The sequence below is a fragment of the Rhinoraja longicauda genome, chromosome 35, assembly GCF_053455715.1.
Source record: "Rhinoraja longicauda isolate Sanriku21f chromosome 35, sRhiLon1.1, whole genome shotgun sequence".
Taxonomy (NCBI): Eukaryota; Metazoa; Chordata; class Chondrichthyes; order Rajiformes; family Arhynchobatidae; genus Rhinoraja; species Rhinoraja longicauda.
The window spans coordinates 22,178,867-22,204,559 of NC_135987.1; the positions used below are offsets into that span (position 1 = coordinate 22,178,867).

At 46.2% G+C, this 25,693-nt stretch overlaps 1 protein-coding gene across 1 annotated transcript; it reads right to left on the reverse strand.

Annotated features, from left to right (window-relative positions):
* Positions 1-2,624: 2,624 nt before the first annotated feature.
* LOC144609994 (uncharacterized) lies at positions 2,625-19,075 on the reverse strand. Its single transcript, XM_078428422.1, has 3 exons — positions 19,000-19,075; positions 7,964-8,024; positions 2,625-4,266 (listed from the first exon to the last, which is right to left on the reverse strand). Exons 1-3 carry the CDS (start codon positions 19,005-19,007, stop codon positions 3,820-3,822), a joined length of 516 nt encoding a protein of 171 aa, XP_078284548.1. The 5' UTR covers positions 19,008-19,075; the 3' UTR covers positions 2,625-3,819.
* Between the last annotated feature and the right edge of the window lie 6,618 nt (positions 19,076-25,693).

Sequence of the window (25,693 nt, forward strand, 5' to 3'; positions counted from 1 at the left end):
AAAGACACCTGTTTCAAATATTATGCACCTTGACTGTTCACAAAAAGGCAAGGAGTTCTGGTGAAACTTGGATTTATTATTCCAATAAATAATGATTTGCTGAGATCTGCAGGTGTTACTACAGGTACACAGAGCTGTGGATGTTACACTGTGATCATGTACTCTCCATTAGTTTAGAGACACAGCGTGGAAACAGGCCCTTCCGTCCGCCGAGTCCGCGCCAATCAGTGATCCCCACACATTAATACTACCTACATACACTAGGGACGATTTACAATTATACACAGAATGCTGGAGTAACTCAGCGGAATAGGCAGCACTCCTGGAGAGAAGGAATGGGTCAAGACCCTTCTTCAGACTCAGACCTCTCGACCCGAAACGTCGCCCATTCCTTCTCTCCAGAGATGCTGCCTGTCCCGCTGAGTTACTCCAGCATTTTGTGTCAGGAGCATGTGAGTGCCCCTGAAGTTTGCACCCAGCCACAACATTACTTTACGTCTGGTCTGGACACCTGATGAGGAGAGGGATATTTAGTTTGTTTTAATACAACAGAGGGAAAGCTTATTACCGTGAAGTTTACTACATTTTCATTTGCTTTAGATTGTCGAGCTGATGGAAACTTTAATCCGTGGAGGCCTTCACTTGAGAGAAGCAACAGCTTCACAAACTCACATCCATCACTAGGTCTTGTTTAAAAATAGGCGGCTCATTTCTCTTCCCCATGCCTTTGCGTAACTTTTGATTCCACTCTTCGTTCCTGGAATCAAACCGATTGCAATCAGCAATCTCTAAGCTCACTTGATCTCTGAAATCATGGAACATGCTATATATTATGACCAACCAATACCAAGTGCCAGATTACAGGCGGGTCGTTTATGAAAGGGAAATGCTGGCAAATAGCATGAGATGAACAGACTCATGGCCAGACTGATGATGCTGGACCCACACCCACTTCTCATCGGCATTGCAATGAAACGTGAGAGGTACGGCTGGATTTCAGACTGGTGATTAGTGTTGAGCAAATAATTAAGAGCAGGGAGAGCAGACTGCAGCCATGAATTACAGCTTTGTTCACTCACTTCCCCTCTTTCTCCTTTGAGGAATGGCATAGCTTTGTTGTGGGTGATGGCTATTTGCTCAATCTGGTTTTAATAATTCAATTTTGAGAACAACATTCATTCCCTATTGATTTCCCTCAGCATTTCCTATTCATATCACATAACCGGATTATAGAGATGCAATTGCAAGGTCATATTTCAAAGCTAGATGACACAACGCCCACGTTTGATGCAGCAAAACATTGTTGCTCAGGATGGCATCACTCAGATGGTGCGGGACACTGAGACAGGTGGGTATAAAGTGTAAATGTACCAACATGTCCATAGATCTACCTGGATTTTAAACAAACAAGTGCCTTTTTTTAACTGGTTGCTCTAATAAAAATTGCCCCCCAAAACATTAAAATGTGCATTGCCCTCGGCTTGTAGGGAATACCAGCAAACATTCCCCAAGGTATGAGCTTGATCAATGGTTCCCAACAGTATGTGCCTTTTACTGTCCATAGTTGGCCAACTTCACCAGCCACATTCCAGTGGAGAGTAGTCAGTCTCCACACCACAGCCTCTTCAACCAAAATCACATCCACGCTCTAATGTAAAGCCCAAATTCGTCATATAAAATGCAGACACCAGAATCTTCCTGTGCTGCAATCCTGATCAAGCACACAGTGCTGGGGGAACTCAGCGGGTCAGGCAGCATCTGTGGAGGAAATGGATAGACAGGGATTTGGGTGAGGCCTTGTATTCAGACTGGGCAGCTAAATCTCAGCTGTGAACAAGTACTTAAATCACAAGGTGATCGTAGCTGTGATCCATTTTGCTGAAAAATATTAATAATTTAACATTCATAAACGAAAGAATCAAAACTGAAAACAAAATTTATAAATACAACAATAAGCCTTGGAAGTCAGAAGCTACCAGAATGGATCTGCCAGCTCTGGTCAGCCCGCCATTCCAGAAGGATCCGTTGTACTCATGTACAGTGGGATTGGACTGGACAGCACGCAGAACAAACTGCTCACTGTATCCCTGTACACGTGATAATAAATAAACTATACCAACTAACCAACTAATTGAATCCATTGCTTGTATTTATTATTAAATTGTAATACAATTTGACACATTGTATTTTAACAAATGATAATGTCCTGAGTGTAGAAATGTCCCCATGGGCAACTTATGTTTCTAAGGAAACATTGGATGTTATCCTTCCTAATTGTGACAACCATGTCCTTTATTACTGTGGTATTAATTGCCGCATGAATAAATAAAAGAAAATTCAAGAAACAAATTGTCGACTTTGGAATAAGGTTTTCATTAGACAGAATGTTTCTGTGAAAGAAGGGACATGTACCTTAAATTCAAGCACAATTGGCTGTAGTTCAGTTTATAATCATTGTTATTTTTCACCTGGAAAGAGGAATACAGCAATAATTCCAGGTGCTATCACACGATCATTTTATATATATTTATTATATCTTTTAAACTCATAACAAGCGTTTCAATCATGAAGGTACAAGAAATCTAGTCATTTTTCATCTTTTAATTGTCTAAAGATACTGGCAATAAAAAGGAATTGTCATCAACTCCATAAGGACAAAACAACGGAATATTCCACAGCAAGTAACCTCCCCATCAGGGAATGTAATGAGCTGAGAATAAGGCAATGCTGAGCCTGCTTAACAAAGGATGAGAGTGCTGGAGGAACTCAGCGAGAGGGAATGAACAGATGATGTTTCGAGTCAGGACCTTCAGACTGATAGAGTAGGCCGAGAGAGCTGGAAAAGAGAGAAAGGGGTGGGACGGAGCCTGGCAAGTGATAGGTGGATACAGGTGGGGGGGGGGGAGGGTTGGCAGGTGGGTGCAGTAAGTGACAAAAACATGAGGTGGAAAGGAATCAAAGGGGTGTCAGATAAGGAGGAAGAGGAGTAAAATGTAATGCTGGAGGAGAGGTATGGATGGAGTAGCCTTCAGAAACATGACAGGAGATGTCAATGAAATACAGAATATTGTGCTGGGGCTTGGCAGCCGGCTGTGGAAGCTGGGAAATCTTATCCCACAGCATTGTTCCAAGCCCAATACGTTGTCTACATTGACTTGTATGTGGTGGATTGTCATGCAAAGGCCCGTTACTGTGACCTGGTTGATGATATCTGCCAGTTCCATTGGTTTGCTGCACAAAATGTGACAGTTGCAATAAATCAGAAATAATCCCAGCACCAATGGGGCGGCATTATCACAGACTATTTCCTCCTGCTCTTTAATGAGGCTTCAGAGTAACGATTTAACAAATAATTGTCACTTATTTCTCTACAGATCAGACCACTTTCACTATTGACTCATTTAACATTTAGACTAATGGCTCCCAGCCTTCCACATCCGCCGGCCAAAACTGATCAAACAAGGACTTACAGCCCATGTTTTAAGACAACATGATAAGTGAATTGGTAATCTGTCAAAATTATTTGCGTTTTCAGAAGATTTTATTTTGGCTTTGTAATTTATCATTAAAAAAACCAGAGCATTTAATAAAAATCAAAGTTCATAATTGAAAACAAAATGAAGGCATGGAATAAAAATGTTTGACCGTCTCACAGCCTGATTTCAACCCTTTGTTGCTGGAGGTTAGGACAGCGATTTATACAATGGAATGATTACATCCTCCTTTTCCCAGTCACCACAGAAAGGTAAATGTGATGGTTTTCCCCATGTTCTGTGGTGTGGAGAACCTGCAGCTTGGCTTGTGTGTACAGTTGCAACATCACATGCCATGATGGATCATATCCCGGTCTTCCTCAGGCTCGTTCATTACCTCCTCCACTAAAACAACTCTGGCTGCCTGGCCTTGATGGTGGGGATGGCTTGGAACGCTGTGATAGATCATATCCCGGTCTTCCTCTGGCTCATTCAGTGGGTCAGGAGGCACGATCATCTTTAAGCCTCGTTCCCGCTCTGCTCTAACGACACGATCGAGACTCGAGTCTTCATCCAGCTGGGTCATCCTCGGCAAGACGTCCAGGTGAGGAATATTGGAAGAACCATGATAGATCATATCCCGGTCTTCCTCTGGCTCGTTCATTGGACTCTCATCAAGCACCAAGGTGTGCCACTGGAGTTGGTGTTGGGGGGTATCTGGGGCTGAGTGGTAGAGCCAGTCCCTATCCTCCTCTGGCTCATCCTGAGCTGGTGCCTGCTCTGAGTGTAATGTCTGGGGGTTTAGATCAAAAGAGTCTTGATTAGTAGAGGTATCATAGGTTACAGGGAGAAGGCAGGAGAATGGGCTTGAGAGGGAATGATAGATCAGTCATGATTGAATGGCGGTGTAGACTCGATGGGCCAAATGGCCTAATTCTCCTCCGATGATTTCTGAGGATGATTGAAATGTAACACCAACTGAAGGACCAGATGACACAGTGTTAGCACATTACCCCTTTCTATAGATCCTGAAGTTCACACTATTAATTACATGACTCTTTCTCAGAAGGTTGCAAGACTGCTTCAGTGAAACAAACTTCACAATCCATCATGATCGGCACAGACATTGTGACCAAAGGGCCTGTTACTAAGCTGCACTGTTCTATGTTCTATGTTCTATGTTCTATGTTCTATGTTCTATAATTCAACATTGATTTGGCTCTCCAACGATCTGACAGACAGAAGTTAAACTTGGGTTAAAATTCGAAGGACCACAAAGCAATGTGAATTACACTTCATATTAATGGAGCAGGTGGCTCTATTCTGTGAGTGTCTGCAAATCACTACTGTGGTTGGTTGGAGAGTCCTTCATTCATGATAGGCATGGGGTCATCTGTCACCTGCAGAGAGTAGTGCGTTCGGCAGAACGCACCATGGGAACTACACTCGTCCCCCTGCAGGACCTATACATCAGGAGGTGCAGATCCAGAGCAAGCAAGATCATGAGGGACCCCTGCCACCCCAGTAACGGACTGTTCCAGATGCTACGATCAGGCAAACGCCTCCGCTGTCACGCTGTGAAAACGGAGAGGATGAGACGGAGCTTCTTCCCACAGGCCATCAGGACTGTCAACTTTTATAACCCCAGAGACTAAATTTTTGTCGACACTAATAGTAACTTATTAACTTTATTTATATGCTGTAACTGTAATTCTTTTTGTGCACAACCCGCAGGCATTGCCACTTTCATTTCACTGCACATCGTGTATGTGTATGTGACAAATAAATTTGACTTGACTTGACTTGATTAATACTTAGTGCAATAAAAATATTCCTTTGGGTTCGCACATGAACACTATCATCTTGATGGATTCAACAAGGAAACTGACTATAGAAGCATGAATACACTGTCTTTTGCGATTATATATTTATCTTTATTAGCTGAGTAACGCTGGTAGACACTGTACTTACTGGGTCACACCAGCTACACTATGGACATGAAGGCACTGACTGGAGATAACATAAAGACCACAGTCTTAGTTTCACTGTTGAGAGACTGATTTTCATGATGGCATTACTACATGGAGCTCAGTTGGATGTCAGAATCATGAATGCTACTTGTGAGAGCGTGATAACAGTAGAATATGGAGTTTGGTTTGATCTTTAATTCATATTGGATATTGACTTTGGTCATAATTCATGTTCAGACATTTCTGGACTGGTTGATCTGACCCTGACTTCACTACTGTTGTTGTCAGGAGGCTGATTAACGTGCGAGCTGTGAATTAAATACAAAGATCACAGAAGGACTAAACAACCCTTGTGGCCCTGACCAGAGTCAGTGATGAAGCTCACCATCATCGACAGTACAACTGCACCAGTGGGAAGTTAACAAGTGACAGTGAGGAATGTGGGTGTTGTTGGCTTTGCATTGTGTGTACTGCAGGGGCTTTGACTGCCCCAACCGTGGGAGAACAAGAGGAAGTAGATTGAACTTTATTGCCTTCCATCACAGTGAGGAATGGGGAATCCACTGTGATGGATGTCTATGTTAACTTTTATGTGGTTGTGTGTCTTGTTGTTTTTCACTTAGTATGACTGTATGGTGACTCAAATGTCACTGTACCTTAATTGTTACATGTGACAATAAACTGACCTTAAAACCTTGAAACTTCAGCACGAGGGGCTGGCAGGTCCAAGTTCAAAGTCCTCAATAGCACACATTTTTGGAAATAAATAGCCATTGCAACCCCAGAGCCATGAATTTTCCAGGATTTAAATGAGGTACATCTCACCATTGCTCATGTGAGAAGAATGATGCTGTGGATCACAGTGGATTCCCCATTCCTCACTGTGATGAAAGGCAATAAAGTTCATGGAGCCACTACAATGCCTACAATCTCCAGGCTTGGTCTATGTGGTCTATGTGGACAGTGTGGTATATGTGGACAGTGTGGTCTATGTGGACAGTGTGGTGTATGTGGTCAATGTGGACCGTGTGGTATATGTGGACAGTGTGGTCTATGTGGACAGTGTGGTCTATGTGGACAGTGTGGTCTATGTGGACAGTGTGGTCTATGTGGGCAGTGTGGTATATGTGGACCGTGTGGTATATGTGGTCTATGTGGACCGTGTGGTATATGTGGACCGTGTGGTATATGTGGTCTATGTGGACAGTGTGGTCTATGTAGACAGTGTGGTCTATGTGGACAGTGTGGTCTATGTGGACAGTGTGGTGTATGTGGACCGTGTGGTATATGTGGTCTATGTGGACAGGGCCGTCTTAACGCATGGGCCTGATGGGCACTTGCCCGGGGCCCCACGAGCATAGGGGCCCCATGCTGATCTGTGTATGTTAAGTGACTTGCAATAAATAAATACTACTTTAAAAATGTAGGTTCAATAAGTGCTTTTTTCGCAACATTTTCGGTCCCTAAGTGCTTCTCACAGCGCTGTAAGTGCTTTTCGCAACAATGTAGCACCCTAAGTCCATCGCTAAGTGGTTTTCGGTAAGTGCTTTTCGCGACGGGGGGGGAGGGGGGGGGCTGGTAGGGAAAGGGGGGTGGGGGAGAGTAACGGTAGGGGCCCCAGTACACTGCTTTGCCCAGGGGCCCATAATGCTGTAAAAACGGCCCTGTATGTGGACCGTGTGGTCTATGTGGACCATGTGGTCTATATGGACCGTGTGGTATATGTGGTCTATGTGGACAGTGTGGTCTATGTGGACAGTGTGGTCTATGTAGACAGTGTGGTCTATGTGGACCATGTGGTATATGTGGTCTATGTGGACAGTGTGGTCTATGTGGTTTATGTGGTATATGTGGTCTATGTGGACAGTGTGGTCTATGTGGACCGTGTGGTATATGTGGACCGTGTGGTATATGTGGTCTATGTGGACAGTGTGGTCTATGTGGACCGTGTGGTATATGTGGACCGTGTGGTATATGTGGTCTATGTGGACAGTGTGGTCTATGTGGACCGTGTGGTCTATGTGGACAGTGTGGTGTATGTGGACAGTGTGGTGTATGTGGTCGATGTGGACCGTGTGGTCTATGTGGACAGTGTGGTGTATGTGGTCGATGTGGACAGTGTGGTCTATGTCGACAGTGTCATTGTGTGGCCTGGAGCAGGTAGGCATTTCCTATTGTATTTTTGCCAAGGTTTATGTCACTACTAAACGTACAGGTATGTAGGTTAATTGGCTGGGTAAATGTAAAAAAAAAAAATTGTCCCTAGTGGGTGTAGGATAGTGTTAATGTACGGGGATCGCTGGGCGGCACGGACTTGGAGGGCCGAAAAGGCCTGTTTCCGGCTGTATATATATGATATGATGATAAACGGTCATCCATATTCCATCCATATCAGTTTCACACCATGACGTGAACAAGCTACCAGCGTTTTGTAAGTGGCTTCCATGTGAGTCTTCCATTATCAGGGAGATTCTCTTCAGGAATCTGCTTTCCCCATTTCCTCGGCATAATGTTGCTCACCTGAGGCCAGGAGCCGACAGCTTGGAGAAGAAACATCAGCCCAACCACAGGAATAAATATCCTAAAACACAACAGGACACATTAAAACAGGAGCAGCAATTAAATAGGACTGCAGTGATCAATTGCTGCACTTTCCTCTAGTCACAGCAGTAATAGTCATCGTCAAACAACATGGAAACAGGCCCTTCAGCCCAAGTCATCCGTGCTGGCCAAGATGCTTCATCTCAGCTCCTCCCATTTGCCTGCATTTGGCCCATATCACTCTAAACCTATCCTATCCCCTTACGTGTCTTTTAAGTTTTGCTGTAGTCCCTGCCTCAACTACCTCCTCTGGCAGCTCGTTCCATACATCCACCACCCTCTGGTGAAAAAGATCCCCCTCAGGTTCCTATTAAATCTTTCCCCTCTCACCTTAAAGCTGTGCCCACTAGTTCTAGATTCCTCATTCCGAGGGAAAAGACTATGCATTCACCCCATCCATTTCCTTCATGATTTTTTACATCTCTATAAAATCGTCCCTCAACCTTCTGCGGTCCAAGGAATAAAGTCTGAGCCTATCCAACCTCTCCCTGTAGCTCAGGCCCTCGAGTCCTGGTAATTTTTCTCTGCACTCTTTCAAGTTTAATTGCATCTTTCCTACGACAAAAACTGAACAGAATACTCCAAGATAGACACAGAAAGCTGGAGTAACTCAGCCGGTCAGACAGCATCTCTGCAGAAAAGGAATGGGTGACGTTTCGGGTCGAGACCCTTCGCCAATCTCCAAGTGTAGCCTCACCAATGCTGAGTACAACTGTAACATGGTCGCACAGGGCAGGTTTCATACACAGAGGATGGTGGTGGGTGTCAGGGGTGTCAGGGGTGCCAGGGGTGGTGGTGGAGGCAAATGCGATAGTGGCGTTTCAGAGGCTTTTAGATAAGACTCATGCACAAATCTACACACCACCTCTGCTTGTTTCCTACAAAAATAACCAAGCAAGTGCTTCTGCCACTGAACCAGCTTGCAGCTGGATCTCCGGCTGTGGTGAAACAGTGCAACACAGGGCTGCAGATTTGAGTCAATTTCATATCGAGTTAAAAAGTCTCGGTGCCTGATCGTGGAGCCGACGGTGAGGCGGGGAGATCTCGATGCCCGGAGACGCAGTTGTTCTGCAATGGGATGTCCCGTTGCCTCCGGGCGCTGTGGGCAGTTTAAAGCCTGGTGTAAAACGTCCAACACAAGCATCAACTGCATTCACAATTTCAGCAAGTCTCACAATATTCCAACACAGCGCAGAAAAACGAGTGGCTTCATTTTGCCACAACCCTCTGAGTAAAGAAGTTCCCCCTCATGTTACCCCTAAACCTTTGTCCCTCAATTCTGAAGCTATGTCCCCTTGTTGGAATCTTCCCCACTCTCAAAGGGAAAAGCCTACCCACGTCAACTCTGTCCGTCCCTCTCAAAATTTAAAAAACCTCTATCAAGTCCCCCCTCAACCTTCTACGCTCCAAAGAATAAAGACCCAACCTGTTCAACCTCTCTCTGTAGCCTAAGTGCTGAAACCCAGGCAACATTCTAGTAAATTTCCTCTGTACCCTCTCCATTTTGTCGACATCCTTCCTATAATTTGGCGACCAGAACTGCACACCATACTCCAGATTCGGCCTCACCAACGCCCTGTACAATTTCAACATTACATCCCGACTTCTATACTCGATGCTCTGATTTATAAAGGCAAGCATACCAAACGCCTTCTTCACCACCCTATCCACATGAGATTCCACCTTCAGGGAACAATGCACAGTTATTCCCAGATCCCTCTGTTCCACTGCATTCCTCAATTCCCTACCATTTACCCTGTACGTCCTATTTTGATTTGTCCTACCAAAATGCAGCACCTCACACTTATCAGCATTAAACTCCATCTGCCATCTTTCAGCCCACCCTTCCAAAAGGCCCAAGTCTCTCTGTAGACTTTGAAAATCTACCTCACTATCAACTACTCCACCTATCTTAGTATCATCTGCATATTTACTAATCCAATTTGCCACACCATCATCCAGATCATTAATGTAAATGACAAACAACAGTGGACCCAACACAGATCCTTGGGGCACTCCACTAGACACTGGCCTCCAACCTGACATACAATTGTCAACCGTTACCCTCTGGTATCTCCCATTCAGCCATTGTTGAATCCATCTTGCCACCTCACTATTAATACCCAACGATTTAACCTTCTTAATCAACCTTCCATGTGGAACCTTGTCAAATGCCTTACTGAAGTCCATATAGACAACATCCACAGCCTTGCCCTTATCAATTTCCCTGGTAACCTCTTCAAAAAATTCAAGAAGATTAGTCAAACATGACCTTCCAGGCACAAATCCATGTTGACTGTTTCTAATCAGGCCTTGATTATCCAAATAATTATATATATTGTCCCTAAGTATCTTTTCCATTAATTTTCCCACCACAGACGTCAAACTAATAGGTCTATAATTGCTAGGTTTACTTTTAGAACCTTTTTTAAACAAAGGCACAACATGCGCAATGCGCCAATCTTCCGGCACCATCCCTGTTTCTAATGACGTTTGAAATATTTCCGTCATAGCCCCTGCTATTTCTGCACTAACTTCCCTCAATGTCCTAGGGAATATCCTATCAGGACCTGGAGACTTATCCACTTTTATATTCTTCAAAAGTGTACGTACCTCCTCTTCTTTAATCCTCCTAATTTCCATCACTACTCTACTTGTTTCGCTTACCTCACATAATTCAATATCCTTCTCCTCGGTAAATACCGAAGAAAAGAAATTGTTTAATATCTCCCACATTTCTTCTGGCTCAGCACATAGCTGTCCACTCTGACTCTCTAATGGACCAATTTTATCCCTCACTATCCTTTTGCTATTGACATATCTGTAGAACCCCTTGGGGTTTACTTTTACATTACTTGCCAAAGCAGCCTCATATCTTTTTTTCGCTTTTCTAATTTCCTTTTTAAGATTCCTTTTACATTCTTTATATTCCTCAAGAACCTAATTTACTCCCTGCCGCTTATATTTATTGTATATCTCCCTCTTTTTCCGAACCAAGTGTCCAATTTCCCTGGAAAACCACGGCTCTTTCAAATTATTATTCTTTCCTTTCCACCGAACAGGGACATAAAGACTCTGTACTCTCAAAATTTCACCTTTAAATATCCTCCATTTCTCTATTATATCCTTTTCATAAAACAACAATTTCCATTTCACTCCTTTTAAATCCTTTCTCATCTCCTCAAAATTAGCCTTTCTCCAATCCAAAATCTCAACCCTTGGTCCAGATTTGACCTTCTCCATAATGATATTGAAACTAATGGCATTATGATCACTAGACCCAAAGTGCTCCTCAACACATACCTCCGTCACCTGACCCATCTCATTTCCTAACAGGAGGTCCAACACTGCCCCTTCTCTGGTAGGCACCTCTACGTATTGCTGCAAAAAACTATCCTGCACACATTTTACAAACTCCAAACCATCCAGCCCTTTAACAGAATGTGATTCCCAGTCTATATACGGAAAATTGAAATCACCCACAATCACCACTCTGTGCTTACTACTAATATCTGCTATCTCCTTACATATTTGCTCTTCCAATTCTCGTTCCCTATTTGGCGGTCTATAATACACCCCTATAAGTGTTGCTAAACCTTTCTCATTTCTGAGTTCCACCCAAACAGCCTCCTTAATCGAGCCTTCTAGTCTGTCCTGCCAAAGCACTGCTGTGATATCCTCCCTGACAAGCAATGCAACACCCCCACCGCTTGCCCCTCCGATTCTATCACATCTGAAACAATGAAATCCTGGAATATTTAATTGCCAATCGCAACCCTCCTGCAACCATGTTTCACTGATCGCCACAACATCATACTTCCAGATGTCAATCCAGGCTCTAAGCTCATCCACCTTTCTTACAATGCTCCTAGCATTAAAATATACACATTTAAGGGACCCATCATTTCTTATTCTCAGTTTATTTCTTTTCCCTTCTTTCTCTCCTACATATTAGGTCTGAGTGTTTCCCTTTTCTGCCTCCTGCCTCACACACTGCCTATTAGCTATCTGTGTTTGAGTCCCTCCCCCCAACCGTACTAGTTTAAAGTCTCCGCAGTTATTTTAGCAAATCTCCCCGCCAGGATATTGGTTCCCCTCGGGTTCAGATGCAACCCGTCCTTTTTGTACAGGTCATACTTCCCCCAGAAGAGGCCCCAATGATCCAGAAACTTGAAACCCTGCTCCCTGCACCAGTTCCTCAGCCACGTATTTATCCTCCACCTCACTCCATTCCTATTCTCACTATCGCGTGGACAGGCAGTAAGCCTGAGATTATTACTTTGGAAGTCCTTTTTTTTAACTCTCTTCCTAGCCCCCTGAATTCTCCTTTCAGGACCTCTTCCCTTATCCTACCTATATTGTTGGTACCTATATGTACCACGACCTCTGGCTCCTCTCCCTCCCCTTTCAGGATATCCTGGACACGCTCAGACACATCCCGGACACCGGCACCAGGGCGGCAAACCACCATCCGGGTCTCCCGACTGCGTCCACAGAAACGCCTATCTGACCCCCTCACTATAGAGTCCCCTATTACTACTGCTCTCCTCTTCCTTTCCCTACCCTTCTGAGCAACAGGGCCGGACTCCTTGCCAGAGGCCCGGGCACCGTCGTTGCCCCCAGGTAGGCTGTCCCCCCCAACAGTACTTAAACAGGAGTACTTATTTCCAAGGGGTACAGCCACCGGGGTACTCCCTAGTCCCTGCCTCTGTTCCTTGCCCCCCCTAACAGTGACCCACTTGTCTACCTCCCGTGGTCTAGGAGTGACCACCTCTCTGTAACTCCTATCTATATCCTCCTCACTCTCCCTGATCAGACGGAGGTCATCAATCTGCCGCTCCAGGTTCCTAATACGGTCCCTTAGGAGCCCCATCTCGTCACACCTGGAGCAGATGTGGATGTCTGGAAGACTATCAGACTCCCAGATTCCCCACATCCGACTCCCAGATTCCCCACATCCGACACACATGACAAGGGAATAACGTTTAGTGCAAGGTAAAGCCAGCAAAGTCCGATCAAAGATAGTCTGAGGGTCACCAATGAGGTGGATAGTAGTTCAGGGCTGCCCTCTGGTTGTGGCCTGATAACAGCCTGACAACAGCTGGGAAGATTCACTGGGAAGAGTCATACAGTATGGAAAGTGGCCCTTCGGCCCAAATCATCCATGCTGACCAAGTTGCTTAACCAAGTTCACATTTGGCCCTAACCCTATCCAGAGGTGTCCAGTGTATTTTATTTGTTCCGCATACTCTCTGTGATGAAACACACATGGTTGTATGGGCACATTATTTCCTTCTGCTACTTCACTAGCAGCTACTTTGCTGAGTGCCCGACCTGAATCTCACTCAGAGGTGAGGAGGCTCAGTTCCAGAGACCAAGGTTCGATCCTGACCTCAGGTGCTGTGTGTAGAGTTTGCATCTTCTCTCTGTGACCACATGGGTTTCCTACCACATCCCAAATGCGTGCAGGTTTGAAGGTTAATTGGCCCCTGTAAAATTGCCCCTAGTGTGTCGGAGTGAATGAGAAAGTGGGAAAACATAGAAGTAGTGTCCAGGAAGGAACTGCAGATGCTGGTTTAAACCGAAGACAGACACATAAGGCTGGAGTAAATCAGCGGGTCAGGCAGCATCTCTGGAGAAAAGGAATAGGTGATGTTTTGGGTTGAGACCCTTCTTCAGACAAGGCTGACAGCGCTGTCACGCTGTGAAAATGGAGAGGATGAGACGGAGCTTCTTCCCACAGGCCATCAGGACTGTCAACTTTTATAACCCCAGAGACTAAATTTTTGTCGACACTTTTTGTGCTATGTTTAGTAACTTATTAACTTTATTTATATGCTGTAACTGTAATTCTTTTTGTGCACAACCCGCAGGCATTGCCACTTTCATTTCACTGCACATCGAGTATGTGTATGTGACAAATAAATTTGACTTGACTTGACTTGGTGGGTGTGTATTCGGTGGGCTCCAGGGCCTGTTTTCATGCCCTCTCTATAGTCATCTAAACAAAGTTATTGTGGACCAAGAAACACTCCTAGTTTGGCGACTGATTGACAGGAGGTTGCCACATCATGTGTGATCATATGCAGTATTAATATTGATGTAAAAATGGGAATGGGTGGAAAGGCATTTGCTGTGTGTGGGGGTGGGTTGGGAGTCAGGAGTTGCTGACATTGTTTCTGGGTTGGGAATCAGGGCCATGCTCTCTCTAAGGGTCAGTATGGAGTGAGTGAGTGAGTGAGTGAGTGAGTGAGTGAGTGAGTGAGTGAGTGAGTGAGTGAGTGAGTGAGTGAGTGAGTGAGTGAGTGAGTGAGTGAGTGAGTGAGTGAGTGAGTGAGTGAGTGAGTGAGTGAGTGAGTGAGTGAGTGAGTGAGTGAGTGGAGCCTCGGGCCCGTACAAGGTCCACAAAGGGGCACATTGAAACCTGTACTGGAGGGGGCAGGCAGGACATCTAGTGTGGAGGGGATGGACCTGGTCAGAGCTCAGTCATAGGACAAGCATGTTCTCCAGAGATGCTGCCTGACCCACTGAGTTACTCCAGTACTTTGTGTCATTTTATAATCCAGCATCTGCAGTTCATGTGTCTACATTCACAGAGTTATGGAACTGATGGAACCTGGGACCCTCTCCCCCCCCCCCCCTCACCCCCCCACCCCCCTCCCCTCCCCGACCCTGAAATGGTCATCCATTTCTTTGTTCTGCTCATCTAAAAATATCTCCAATCCTTTCCAAACTGTCGCCTGAATATGCTTCCTCTGCTTTTCTACTCAGCGAGCTTTAACACACAACAACTCGTGGCTTTTAAAACACTTCTCCTGAACTCACTCTTGGCCTTCTGCCAGTTGCTTTAGTTCTCTGTGCCCTGCTCACTGAGCTGCCACCCCAGCACTGCTGGCTGCTTCATCAGTCCGCACTGCTGAGTCTTCCACACACCCATCACTTCCGAGTACGTGGCCTGAATTGGGAAAGGAGACCAATGTCTAACCAGTGATTTATGAAGAGTTGCCACAACCTTGTTACCTTTATGCTTTATTAAGCTTAAATCAATTCCTTGAACAACGTTATCAACAACAACCTGAGATGTCATCTATCGATGTTCTCCACAGATGCTGCCTGACCCGCTGAGTTACTCCAGCACTCTGTGAAACGTCACCTATCCATGTTCTCCACAGATGCTGCCTGACCCGCTGAGTTACTCCAGCACTCTGTGAAACGTCACCTATCCATGTTCTCCACAGATGCTGCCTGACCTGCTGAGTTACTTGGTGTCTCAGCTTGTTCTGTTTGTTGATAGACAGGGCTGCACACACACAAAGGCATCTTTATTCTTGTATTCTTGTACAATGTTATGCTCCAATTTCAAAGCACAACTGGCTGAGTTCCTTCTCTCCAGAGATGCTGCCTGACCTGCTGAGTTACTCCAGCTTTTTTGTGTCTGTCTCTAGATTTGAAAATCTCCATAACATTATTCTGTCCCAACTTTGGCCCTCCTCTCTGGTAATTCAAGGTGATGTTATTGCACCGGCTGCCTGTGCCTTGACCCCACACGGTACCAGCAGCAGTACACAGCCCACACGGTACCAGCAGCAGTACACAGCCCACACGGTACCAGCAGCAGTACACAGCCCACACGGTACCAGCGGCAGTACACAGGCCACACGGTACCAGCGGCAGTACACAGGCCACACGGTACCAGCAGGCCACACGGTACCAGCAGCAGTACACAGGCCACACGGTACCAGCGGGCCACACGGTACCAGTGGGCCACACGGTACCAGCAGGCCACACGGTACCAGCAGCAGTACACAGGCCACACTGTACCAGCAGCAGTACACAGGCCACACTGTACCAGCAGCAGTACACAGGCCACACGGTACCAGCGGGCCACACGGTACCAGCGGGCCACACGGTACCAGTGGCAGTACACAGGCCACACGGTACCAGCGGGCCACACGGTACCAGCAGGCCACACGGTACCAGCAGCAGTACACAGGCCACACGGTACCAGCAGCAGTACACAGGCCACACGGTACCAGCGGGCCACACTGTACCAGCAGCAGTACACAGGCCACACGGTACCAGCGGGCCACACGGTACCAGCGGGCCACACGGTACCAGTGGCAGTACACAGGTGACCCGTGTCTTTCCACCACATCCCCCCTTCAGCTAGTTAAACAAAAGTGATTATTTAAGTTGGTTATTTTTTGTCAGCACTTAGCTTGCCTTTTAAGGTCCATGTCATGTTAGATTCAGAGCCAGAGACTGATTTTTTTTTAGGAAAGGTAAGCTGTGTGGATCTGACTGAGCACTTTATGTCACTGAAGGTCGGCATCAGGCATTCACTCACGTCCACCAGTAGAAACTTCTGTGACTCCTGAGCCCGCGGTGTGCACTGAATTAGCATCGTGCTGCTCACTGAATCCTCTGCTTGGCTCAAAATATGCTGATTGCAGAAGCAACCCCATCTTTTGTAATCTTTGCTTCCAGTACATTTCCATGCACAGTCACTCAAGACTGAAACAGGCTCCTCGGAACATCTTGTCCAGGCTTGTCCAGGTGTGTCCATCTTGTCCAGGCTTGTCCAGGTGTGTCCATCTTGTCCAGGCTGACCAAGTTGCCATACCGAGTTTGTCCCATTTGCCTGAATTTGGCCCATATCCCTCTTAACCCTTCCTTTCCAAATATCTGTCCAAATGTCTTTTAAAACTCATTGTCACAGATGGCTGTACAGGTCAAGTCATTGGGTATTTTCAAAGTGGAGACTGACAGGTTCTTGTTCAGTAAGGGTGCCAAAGATTATGGGGAGAAGGCAGGAGAATGGGGTTGAGAGGGAAAGATAGATCAGCCATGATTGAATGGCAGAGTAGACCCGATGGGCCGAATGGCCTAATTCTGCTCCTATGACTTATGAACTTACGAAAAGTCATAATTGTATCCACTTCTCTCGTTTCCTCCGGCAGCTCATCCCAGCTCATCCCAGCTTATCCCAGCTCATCCCAGCTCATCCCAGCTCAGCCCAGCTCATCCCAGCTCATCCCAGCTCATCCCAGCTCAGCCCAGCTCATCCCAGCTCATCCCAGCTCATCCCAGATACAGTCTACCCAGGGAGTGGAGAGTTGTCCCCAAGGTCCCACAAATCCCTCCCCTCTCATCTTAAGCCTATGCCCTCTAGATTTGAATCCTCTACCCTGCTAAAAGGAATGTGAGCGTACACTTTATCCATACTCCCCCTGGAGTTGTGCACCTCAATAAGGTCACCCCTCAACCTCCTACGCTCTAAATGTTAAAACTAGCACAGGTAATATAGACTTAGTGTACATGAACCAGAGTTGTTAGGAGTTAACTGTGGCGTGCTGGTGCACTGAAGGACTCTAGGCTGTGTTTGAATACCTATTGCAGCCAAGAGTTGCTGCCAGAGGTGACATCTTTCACAAGATAGGTTCCATCAGACTCTGTCAATCCTCCAGATAATTTGTAAAAGATCTCAAACCACTCTGAAGAATTTGAAGAGAATTCCTCCCAGTATCCCCAGACAAGGGGATTCTCATCAACTTATGGTTTAAGTTACAAGATACAGCAGGGAAACAGGCACTTCGGCCCATTGAGTTCATGCCAACCATCGATCACACTAGCTCTATGTTATCCCACTTTCTCATCCAATCCCTACACCGAGGGCCAATGAACCTACAAACCTGCATGTCTTTGGGATGTAGGAGGAAACCGGAGCACCCGGAGGAAACCCACGCGGTCACAGGCAGAATGTGCAAACTCTACACAGACAGCACCCGAGGTCAGGATCGAACCCGGGTCTCTGGCGTTGTGAGGCAGCAGCTCTACCCGCTGCACCACTGTGGCGTATATACAGGTGATTGGGTAGCAATCACATTGTGGTGCGATCTCTCCATACACAACACTGCTCCACCTCTGCCACATTACAACAAGACCACACTGCATCTGTCCTCTGTGATCTGTGTGGTGCTTTGGGACATCTTTCCTACACTAGCAAGCTTTATGACTTCTGTCAGTTTTTGTTCAGCAGCGTTACTGCTGGCACAAAGTGAGCAAAATACTATAGACAGAAGCATATCCAACACTGACAGCCCATTAGTGTAGGAGGGATCCGACACGCAGAAGCTCCACCACTGACCATCACAACATGACTACACTTCTAAAGAAACGATTCTTTGCCAGAGATGAACTCAGACCTTTGTGAAGGTCCCTAGCTATTTGTCATCGTAAGACATACAGCAAGAACTCATGCACCTGTGTGCTCCGTGCCCAACGTACAGAGCTAGTGATTGGTGTTCTGGGAGGGGGTGACCATCCACAGGCAGGGAGCTCAGTGTCTGAATACCATAAACCCTCCTGCTTTAACATGCAACTCCTGGCACTGCTGTGTACAGAGCTGGAACAGTGGTAGTCCACCATGGGACGGTGAGAAAGAGCTCACTGCAAAAGCAACACTGCAACATTATAAATGCAAGCACAGGCTGCAAAGTCACGCTGGGCATCTGGTGGTGAAGTCACTCTGTAGACTTGTGATGTGGACTAGATCTGGGTCCACTACACCAAACCCAGCCAAACCTTCAAATCAAAAGCTCTCTAAATAATTTAATTGTTGCGTTTCAGTACATCTAACAATTAAACACTCTTGACACCAGCCCGGTTTATGTTGAACAGTTTGAAGAACGGTCTCGACCCGAAACTTCACCCATTCCTTCTCTCCGGAGATGCTGCCTGTCCCACTGAGTTACTCCAGCATTTTGTGTCTACCTTCGGTGTAAACCAGCACCTGCAGTTCCTTCCTACACATTTAGGCTGTAACTGCCTTACAGGCATCCACTTCATGCAACTTATGTCCAACACAGTATAAAACTATGTCCAACACAGTATAAAACTATGTCCAACACAGTATAAAATGGAACAAGATAATAAGAACGTAATTCTCACTTTACCTCTGCATTGTGGAACAGCTGGTTGCCCTTGAATCTCAAATGGCTGTGCCTAAGAAAGCACCTGAGGCCTTTTATTGCATTAGACCTTTCGAACAATGGCCAAAGTTCAAAGTTATACATGTTGATGGAACGATAGTGCATGAGTGTGGAAACTATGCGTTGTGTCACGATCATGTCAGGGGTACAGAGTGCAAGACCCAAGAGGCAATGATTCATGTGTGTCGGCAATCCTGGCCTGTCATAAAACAACCACGTAACGTATTGTGGACTTCAGCCAACTGCAGGATAGATTCGTCAGGATGGAAACAAGGAAGGCAAACTATTGCATTGGAAACCTTTCGCGTTTAACCATGATTGGAGAAAAGAAAGAAACAAGTAGTGTGGATGAAGGAACTGCAGATGCTGGACTACACCACTGCTGGTTTAAACCAAAGATGACACACTGGCCAACCTGAGGAGCACCTTCAGCAACATACTGGTTCCACCAAGATGCAGCACAGAACGCCACAGGAGATCCTTAGAAACATAGAAACATAGAAACATAGAAAATAGGTGCAGGAGTAGGCCATTCGGCCCTTCGAGCCTGCACCACCATTCAATATTATCATGGCTGATCATCCAGCTCAGTAACCTGTACCTGCCTTCTCTCCATACCCCCTGATCCCTTTAGCCACAAGGGCCACATCTAACTCCCTCTTAAATATAGCCAATGAACTGGCCTCAACTACCTTCTGTGGCAGAGAATTCCACAGACTCACCACTCTCTGTGTGAAGAAATGTTTTCTCATCTCGGTCCTAAAAGACTTCCCCCTTATCCTTAAGCTGTGACCCCTGGTTCTGGACTCCTCCAACATCGGGAACAATCTTCCCGCATCTAGCCTCTCCAACCCCTTAAGAATTTTATATGTTTCTATAAGATCCCCCCTCAGTCTTCTAAATTCCAGCGAGTACAAGCCTAGTGTATCCAGTCTTTCTTCATATGAAAGTCCCGCCATCCCAGGGATCAATCTGGTGAACCTTCTCTGTACTCCCTCTAAGGCAAGAACGTCTTTCCTCAGATTAGGAGACCAAAACTGCACACAATACTCCAGGTGCGGTCTCACCAATGCCCTGTACAACTGCAGCAGAACCTCCCTGCTCCTAAACTCAAATCCTCTTGCTATGAATGCCAACATACCATTCACTTTCTTCACTGCCTGCTGCACCTGCATGCTTGCTTTCAATGACTGGTGCACCATGACACCCAGGTCACGTTGCATCTCCCCTTCTCCTAATCGGTCACCATTCAGGTAATACTCTGCTTTCCTGTTCTTGCCGCCAAAGTGGATAACCTCACATTTATCCACATTATATTGCATCTGCCATGCATTTGCCCACTCACCCAATCTATCCAAGTCGCTCTGCAGCCTCCTAGCATCCTCCTCACAGCTAACACTGCCACCCAGCTTCGTGTCATCCGCAAACTTAGAGATGTTGCATTCAATTCCCTCGTCCAAATCATTAATATACACTGTAAATAACTGGGGTCCCAGCACTGAGCCTTGCGGTACCCCACTAGTCACTGCCTGCCATTCCGAAAAGGACCCGTTTATTCCTACTCTTTGCTTCCTGTCCGCCAACCAATTTTCTATCCACCTCAACACTGAACCCTCAATACCGTGTGCTTTAAGTTTGTACACCAATCTCCTATGTGGGACCTTGTCGAAGGCCTTCTGAAAGTCCAGATACAACACATCGACTGGTTCTCCCTTATCCACTCTACTAGTTACATCCTCGAAAAATTCTATAAGATTCGTCAGACATGATTTGCCTTTTGTAAATCCATGCTGACTTTGCCCGATGATTTCACCACTTTCCAAATGTGATGCTATCACATCTTTAATAACTGACTCTAGCATTTTCCCCACTACCGATGTTAGGCTAACTGGTCTATAATTCCCCGTTTTCTCTCTCCCTCCCTTTTTAAAAAGTGGGGTTACATTAGCTATCCTCCAGTCCTCAGGAACTACTCCAGAATCTAGAGTTTTGAAAAATTATCAATAATGCATCCACTATTTCTGAGGTTACTTCCTTAAGCACTCTGGGATGCAGCCTATCTGGCCCTGGGGATTTATCTGCCTTTAATCCATTTAATTTACCTAACACCACTTCCCGACTAACCTGGATTTCCCTCAGTTCCTCCATCTCATTAGACCCCCGGTCCCCCGCTATTTCCGGCAGACTGTTTATGTCTTCCTTAGTGAAGACAGAACCAAAGTAGTTGTTCAATTGGTCTGCCATCTCCTTGTTCCCTATGATCAATTCACCTGTTTCCGACTGCAAGGGACCTACATTTGCCTTAACTAATCTTTTTCTCTTGACATATCTATAAAAGCTTTTGCAGTCAGTTTTTATGTTCCTTGCCAGTTTTCCCTCATAATCTATTTTCCCTTTCCTAATTAAGCCCTTTGTCCTCCTCTGCTGGACACTGAATTTCTCCCAGTCCTCTGGTATGCTACTTTTTCTGGCTAATCTGTATGCTTCATCTTTTGTTTTAATACTATCCTTGATTTTCCTTGTTAGCCACGGATGCACTACCTTTCCTGGTTTGTTCTTTTGCCAAACTGGGATGAACACTTGCTGTAGTTCATCCATTCGACCTTTAAATGCCTTCCATTGCATGTCCACCGTCAACCCTTTCAGCATCAATTGCCAGTCTATCTTGGACAATTCACGCCTCATACCCTCAAAGTTACCTTTCTTTAAGTTCAGAACACTTGTTTCTGTATTGACTTTGTCACTCTCCATCCGAATGAAGAACTCCACCATATTATGATCACTCTTGCCCAAGGGGCCTCGCAAAACAAGACTGCTAACTAACCCTTCCTCATTACTCAATACCCAGTCTAGAATGGCCTGCTCTCTCGTTGGTTCCTCGACATGTTGGTTTAGAAAACCATCTCGCAAACATTCCAAGAAATCCTCCTCCTCAGCACCCCTGCCAATTTGGTTCACCCAATCTATATGTAGATTGAAGTCACCCATTATAACTGCTGCACCTTTAGTGCACGCATTTCTAATTTCCTGCTTGATGCCATCCCCAACCTCATTACCACTGTTAGGTGGCCTGTACACAACTCCCACTAGCGTTTTCTGCCCCTTAGTGTTTCGCAGCTCTACCCATATCGATTCCACATCCTCCAAGCTAATGTCCTTCCTTTCCACTGCTTTAATCTCCTCTCTAACCAGCAACGCTACCCCACCTCCTTTTCCTTTCTGTCTATCCCGCCTGAATATAGAATATCCCTGGATGTTGAGCTCCCAGCCTTGGTCACCCTGGAGCCATGTCTCCGTAATCCCAACTATATCATAATCATTAATAACTATGTCCACATTTAATTCATCCACCTTATTACGTATACTCCTTGCATTGAGACACAAAGCCTTCAGGCTTGTTTTTACAACACTCTTACCCCTTATACGATTATGTTGAGAAGTGGCCCTTTTTGATTTTTGCCCTGGATTTGTCTGCCTGCCACTTTTACTTTTCACCTTGCTACCTGTTGCTTCTACCCTCATTTTACACCCCTCTGTCTCTGCTCATGCTCCCATCCCCCTGCCACATTAGTTTAAATCCTCCCCCTTCTTCCCTGTGACTGTCAAACTGTACAACCCCTCCCCCTTCTGACATGGGTAGACTGAGACTGACCCCTCCCCAAACCAGCACCAATCATTGCCCATCCCCCATCCTTTCCACTCGTCACTTTAACTTCATGTTTCATGTCTTTTGTGTTTTTATGACTGTTGGCAGATCAATTTCCCTCCTCTGACCAATAAAGTTCTATCGTATCAGGATTCAGGATTTAGGATTCAGGATATCTTTATTTGTCACCCACAGTCCAACAATAAAAGCAGTAAAATAAGCAAATTACACAACCCCAACCAACACACAAAAAAAGAAACATCCATCACAGTGAGTCTCCTCCAGTCCCCTCCTCACTGTGATGGAAGGCCAGAATGTATTTTCTCTTCCCCTGCCGTCGTATGCTGGAGTAACTTAGCGGGCAGGCAGCATTTCTGGATCGAAGGAATGGGCGACGTTTAGGGTCAAGACCCTGCTTCAGACGGTCTGAAGAAGGGTCTCGACCCTAAACGTCACCCATTCCTATCCAGAGATGCTGCCTGTCCCGCTGAGTTACTCCAGCATTTTGTATCTATCTTCAAAGAACGAAACAAGGTGATTTAATGAGAGCATTGAATTGTTGAGGGATTATTGATCAGGGATCAATGAATTCAAATTATCACCGAGACTGAGGAGAAAGACTGGGAGAGATACAAGGGACTCCAGTGGTAACGGCAGTTCAATACAAGGGACTCCAGTGGTAACGGCAGTTCAATACAAGGGACTCCAGTGGTAACGGCAGTTCAATACAAGGGACTCCAGTGGTAACGGCAGTTCAATACAAGGGACTCCAGTGGTAACGGCAGTTCAATACAAGGGACTCCAATGGTAACGGCAGTTCAATACAAGGGACTCCAGTGGTAACGGCAGTTCAATACAAGGGACTCCAGTGGTAACGGCAGTTCAATACAAGGGACTCCAGTGGTAACGGCAGTTCAATACAAGGGACTCCAGTGGTAACGGCAGTTCAATACAAGGGACTCCAGTGGTAACGGCAGTTCAATACAAGGGACTCCAGTGGTAACGGCAGTTCAATACAAGGGACTCCAATGGTAACGGCAGTTCAATACAAGGGACTCCAGTGGTAACGGCAGTTCAATACAAGGGACTCCAGTGGTAACGGCTGTTTGATGCCAGGATGATTGTGGGTTTGGAGAATTTATTTCCACTCAGTTGTTGTGGCAACGGAAGCAACTCAAGTACTGCTCTTCAAAGGCCAAGCGCAGCGTAGAGGGTGTGAGAGGACAGAATCAAGCAAAGCACGGTTTAGTTTAGTGTCACGTGTACCGAGGTACAGTGAAAAGCTGTTGTTGCGTGCTATCCAGTAAGCCGAATGACTGTACATGATTACAATCGAGCAGTTCACAGTGTCCAGACACATGACAAAGGGAATAACATAAATAACATCTAATGAACTGCTCTGCCATGGTTACATGTTCCTGATAGACATGGGCGTGCTGATGGAGAGCTGTATCCTGCAGCCACGAGCAAGTGGAAGGTCCACAGCCCTACTGAAGATTGATTAGATAATAAAGGCTTCTCATGTGCATCAGGTTCCACCCTTTCATAGTTCACCTGAAGAGTCTCGTCTCCTGCTCCCATCTCACTTCCCAGCAACCCATTCCAGCTGCTCCTCACTCAGTCTCTGTAACAAAACACTTCCTGACGTCTGCCAACATTACTTTTAATCCCATTTTTAATAAAATCATACATGACATTCCAGAATGGTCTGCAGCTGTGATTCCTTCAGTTTGGCAGCAGGAATATTCAAGCTGAAAAACAACAGCAAACCCTGAGCCAAACCACCCCCTCCCCCCACTCCCACTCCCTCCCTACTTCCCCCCCTACCCCTACTCCCCCTCCCCCCACTACTCCCCCCCACTCCCCCCCTACTCCCCCTCCCCCTACTCCCTCATCCCCCTACTCCCCCCTCCCCCACCCCACTCCCCCTCCCCCTATTTCCCTTCCCCGTACTCCCCCCTCCCCTCCTACTCCCCCCTCCCCCTCCTTCTCCCCCTCCCCCTACTCCCCCCTCCCCCTACTCCCCCCTCCCCCTCCTTCTCTCCCTCCCCCTACTCTCCCCTCCCCCTCCTTCTCCCCCTCCCCCTACTCCCCCAACCCCTACTCCCCCCTCCCCCTCCTTCTCCCCCTCCCCCTACTCCCCCCTCCCCCTCCTTCTCCCCCTCCCCCTACTCCCCCCTCCCCTACTATCACAGGACCCACCCAGCACCTCGGTCCAGTTCTGAGGTTTCTGCCTGACCTGACGGGACTCCCGCTGCTACCAGACAGTGTTCCAACCAGGGGTTGCTGCACAGACTGGATGACAAACTGTGCTCAGAAACGTTCTACTTTCCACCCCAGGAAACCAAAGCCTGCCAACCTCACACTGCCTGGGGCAAGGAAAGCGCAATGACATCTCTCCTCCAGACTCGCCATACTATGAACGTTTCCACAAGTGACGTTCAGCAGACCACTACTGGGAAGCAAGGCGTGCATTTGCTCACTTCTGGCTGGGAATCATCGTGCTGCCCTTTAGCTCGGAAACACTGAACTTGTTCAGGCTGATGAGCAGTGCAAGGTAATGCCTCGTTTACTTGTAAGCCCTCTCTAGTTGCTGACAACAGTTCCACTTTTCAAGAGAGATTTAGATTTAGCTCTCAGGGCTAAAGGAATTAAGGGATATGGGGAGAAAGCAGGAACGGGGTACTGACTGTGGATGATCAGCCGTGATCGAAGGGCCGAGTGGCCAACTCCTGCACCCATTTTCTATGTTTCTGTTTCTGTGCTAATGGCCAAGAGCTTTCATTGGAGCATTATTGGGTACAATTTGGCTGCATGAAGGAAGTAGATTTTAAAGAGTGATTGAGAGGGGAGCCGAGCAGAGAAACTGAGAGATTTTAAAAGAGAATGCCAGACTTTATTTTAAATAAGCTTTATTAATATTGAAAATTATATTTGAAAAATTCTGCAGTGCAATATTTCCAAGGTGTTATTTTGAATAAACAGTTATACAGACAATACTTGCTGATTTAC

Coding starts and splice junctions, on each gene's coding strand:
- LOC144609994 (XM_078428422.1), bottom strand. Junction 4,267..7,963: donor CTGTCGGCTCCTGGCCTCAG/GTGAGCAACATT, acceptor CTAAACCCCCAG/ACATTACACTCAGAGCAGGC.